This window comes from Calliphora vicina, chromosome 3 (genome assembly GCF_958450345.1).
Source record: "Calliphora vicina chromosome 3, idCalVici1.1, whole genome shotgun sequence".
In the NCBI taxonomy this organism is placed as follows: Eukaryota; Metazoa; Arthropoda; class Insecta; order Diptera; family Calliphoridae; genus Calliphora; species Calliphora vicina.
The window spans coordinates 100,636,911-100,641,310 of NC_088782.1; the positions used below are offsets into that span (position 1 = coordinate 100,636,911).

General features: G+C 30.2%; 1 protein-coding gene across 1 annotated transcript; it reads right to left on the reverse strand.

Moving 5' to 3' along the window:
* Positions 1–925: 925 nt before the first annotated feature.
* On the reverse strand, positions 926–1,894 carry LOC135953552 (uncharacterized). Its single transcript, XM_065503496.1, has 2 exons — positions 1,662–1,894; positions 926–1,601 (listed from the first exon to the last, which is right to left on the reverse strand). The coding sequence occupies exons 1-2, from the start codon at positions 1,838–1,840 to the stop codon at positions 1,016–1,018; spliced, it is 765 nt and encodes a 254-aa protein (XP_065359568.1). The 5' UTR covers positions 1,841–1,894; the 3' UTR covers positions 926–1,015.
* Positions 1,895–4,400: the final 2,506 nt, after the last annotated feature.

Genomic DNA, 4,400 nt, shown 5'->3' on the forward strand with positions numbered 1-4,400 from the left:
CTCCAAATAAGTTTTATATATACAAAATTCATGTCACGAAATTTTGTTACGATCGGTCCATAATTAGTCATAGCTCCAATATATAGACCCGCTACCGAAAATCTCTTTAAAGTGCATAAATTATGCATTAAAAATTTTGGTATACAAACAAAATTCAACATATTTAACTTTCATATAGACATAAATCACACGACCTAATTTCATGGTGATCGATCCATAATTGGTCACAGCTCCCATAAAAGGCCCACTTCCGAAAATCCCGCAAAAATATAAATTATTGAAATTTTAAAAGAAAAATGTTTTTGCTCTTTTACTTAGTGTAGAATATTATAAGGTCGGGCTTAACCGATCATACTTTCTTACTTGATTTTTATAAAATTTTTCCTCAATTTTTTCGCTCGATCTTTTGCTTCTAAGTTCTTAACCGCATTGTGATCTGGAAATTCCTGGAACTTTCCACGACTTTAACACAGCATTAGCTTTGGCTCTGCTTACAAAAAAAATCAGAGCACTTAAACGAGCATAAATCTCTAAAAAATGTTGGTAAACACATTAAATTCAACACAAGTATCTTTAATATAGACATAAATAACACAGCCTAATTTTATGATGATCGGTCCATAATTAGTCATAGCTCCCATATAATCCGAAAATCATTCACAAAAATAAATTTTTGAAATTTTAAAAGAAAAATGATTTTGCTAATTTACTTAGTGTAGGGTATTATATGGTCGAGCTTGACCCGTTTTTAATTTGTGTAATTTAAAACCCACCTTCCGCATCAATTCCATATAATTTTGCTCAAAAATAGCTATTCGTTATCAGTCAAGCTGATTCGTTTACTGTTTTCTGATTATTTCTGTGCATTATCATTGATAATTTTTTTTTAAAGATCAAACAAGTGAACCAAATAGAAAATAAGAGATTTTATAATTAATACATTTCGTTTATTCTTATTTCTATATACACATAAATACATACATTTTGATTATTTTACTCGAGCAAACAATAAAATTCATTTCAATGATGTTATATTGGCCGAACTTAAACCTAAAATTACTTCCATTGGCAATTTGGGTCGTGGATGCGCCATTACCTGATTTACATTATTTTTGAGTTCTTTAAGGTTTGTCATCTCCTGGCCTAACTTATCAAATTGTTGATCATTTTTGGACAATTTCTCATTGATTTCTTGCAAAACTTTCAATTGATTTTCCATAAATTTATCTAATTTTGTTTGCTGTAAATTAAATTTTGCCTCTAATGTTTCCAATTTCACAAACTGTTCCTCAAACTTGTCGATTTTCTCACCAACTTCTGATAGTGTTTCAGACATAAGAGACACAGCAGTGGAGGAGTCACTTTTGGAGCCACAATTTCTGTTTAGTTTTTGCTTGGACAATATCTCATCCAAACGTGTTGATTGATTGTCCTGTATCTCTTCCAACTTTGACACCATGCGACTTTCAAAGGCATTGTACTTTCTAAAGGTGGAATTAAACAAACCGGTGATTCTGTCGCACACGCCATCCTCCTCTTCAGAATCATTCAATAGAAATTTGCTTTGCAAACCTTTCAGAATATCCATTTGATTGTTGTATCTAAGAAAAATTAGAAATTGTTTAATATAAACCTTTTCAGAGACATTCAAAATTTCAAACCTTTTATTCAAAACTTCTATGGAAATTTGTAGATGATCTACTCCCTCTTTTAAGAGAAAAACATCGGCAAATAATTGATTACGCAGTGTTAGTTCGTCTGTACTAGAGTCATCTGCTTTAGCTGGAATTGTATTTAGTGTCAAAATAACACCAACAATTAATATTGAAATTAGTTTCATTTTTCCGATTGCTTTTTTCTTATTTTAATACGTCCACTTGTTGAAATGTTCTTCTGTCTCAGTACAATTATATACTGATCAACAGTGTTTGGAATAAATTGAATGCTTTAAAGATTTAAACAATAATTTAAAAGAACGCTACAATAGAATTTTTGGTATACTTGGTGCTTCAATTCGTTCGCTAAAAACACTAAAAATATCATTTTATTATTAGCTTAAAACAATAATCGATTTCATAGGGTATATTAAATTCATTACAGTCCAACATGAGTTTGGGGTATTTACAATATGTATTTTACTGATAATTTAACAAACACAAATTTAAGATTAATGAAAACACAACTCATATTTAAAAGAAAAATCCCCTTTTTGTTTCTCAAAAATATGTAGACATCACAATAATATTCAAATTTACTCTGCATTATGTATATGGTTGGATTTTCAGAGCGCGACTTAAAATGATACAAAATCATAACAGCGCACACTGGTCGATCCCATAGGCCAAAAATAAAAATAAACAAGTAAGAGTACTATATTCGGCCGTGCCGAATCTTAAATACCCTCCACCTAAATATGATGGTCTAAAAGCTGAAATAATATAACAATTGTTAGAAAGACTAGTTTACGCAGAAGATATTTTATTTCAAATGTACAAAAATGTATTTCTAATTCAGCAATTTATAATTGAAATTCCTATTAGAACGTATGAAATTTAACAATTTATATACTTAATAATTAGTTAATACGTTTGGATCAACATTTTTCCCTTTTAACCTCAAGTGAAGAAACAGAGTATAAACAAGTAAGAGTACTATATTCGGCCGTGCCGAATCTTAAATACCCTCTACCTAAATATGATGGTATAAAAGCTGAAATAATATAACAATTGCTAGAAAGACTAGTTTACGCAGAAGATATTTTATTTCAAATGTACAAAAAATTGTATCTAATTCAGTTATTTATAACTGAAATTCCTATTACAACGTTTGACACAGTTAATTATTGTCTTTTAATTGAGAAATTGTCGTCTAAATTTAATTTTTCTAAATCTTCGTGTAAATTATTATTTTCTTACATAGGTAACCGTAAACAGTTTGTTGGAACTGGGTTAAATGATCTACAATATCTGAGTGTCAAAGTGGCGCACACATGCGCGAAGGGGAAGTGTTGTCGAGTTTAAGTCTGGACCTCATGAAATGAAATTTAACAATTTATATACTTAATAATTAGTTAATATGTTTGGATCAACATTTTTCCCTCTTAACCACAAGCGAAGAAACAGAGTATAAAAAAAGGGTATACAAATATATTTAGACAAATTTCAAAATATTTGGTTGTGGGACTTTTGCGGGAGCTATGACCTATTATGATTCGATTGTCATAAAATATTTTTACGTGATTTTTATGTATTTATATGAGAGCTGTGGCCAATTATGGACCAATATTCACAAAATTCAGTATTATGATTTTTGAATACAAATTACTGATCTGTGTACCATTTTGGTTAAATATATGGATGCTATGACCTATTATGATCCTAAGTATTTAAGGGTTTTTTTTGTAGAATTTCATATAAACAACGCTATTAACAAGAGTGGACCTTATGTGGGAGCTATGCCGAATTATGCACCAATATTTAAAAAATCTTGTAGTACGATTCTTGGATACAAATTACTGATCGGTGTAAAATTTTGGTTGAGTGTAGATTTTTATGGATATTTGTGCACGGTAATGTGTTTTCCTGAAGTTGTTCTTATATGGAGGTTATGACCAATTATGGGCCTATCATCATAAAATTTGGTGCATCGATTTTTTTATATATTGAATAAATTTGTTTTGAATTTCAACATGATAACTATATTTGTAAGAAATTTATGAGGATATTAGTGATTTTCGGGAGTGGACCTTATATGGGAGCTATGGTTAAATATGGACCGATATTCACAAAATCCAGAAGTATGATTACTGGATTCAAATTACTGGATCTGTGCGTAATATCATTTTGATATCGATATGTTTTTAATACTTTTTAAGGTTAATATCTTTTTTCGGAAATGGGCCTTATAGGGGAGCTATGACCAATTATCGGCCAATCTGCATAAAATTTGGAACAGTGATATCTATATATATGAGTAAAATTTGTGTGGAATTTTAGCATGATAAATGTATTTATAAGAGATTTATGAGTACTTAACTGATTTTTGGAAGTGGACCTTATATGGGAGCTATGGTCAAATATGGTTCGATATTCACAAAATCCAGTAGTATGATTTCTAAATATAAACTATGGATGTGTGTGAAATTTTGCTTTGATATTGATATTTTTTAGATATTTATGTAGGTTATTGTGTTTTTCGGAAGTGGTCCTTATATGGGAGTTATAACCAATTATCGGCCGATCTTCATAGAATTAGGTACAGCGATTTTGGTATATATGGGGATTATTCATGTCGAATTTCAACTTGATAGCGATATTTATAAGACATTTATGCTTATTTAAGAGATTTTCGGAAGTGTACTTTATATGGGGGCTATGGTCAAATATGGGCCGATCCACGAA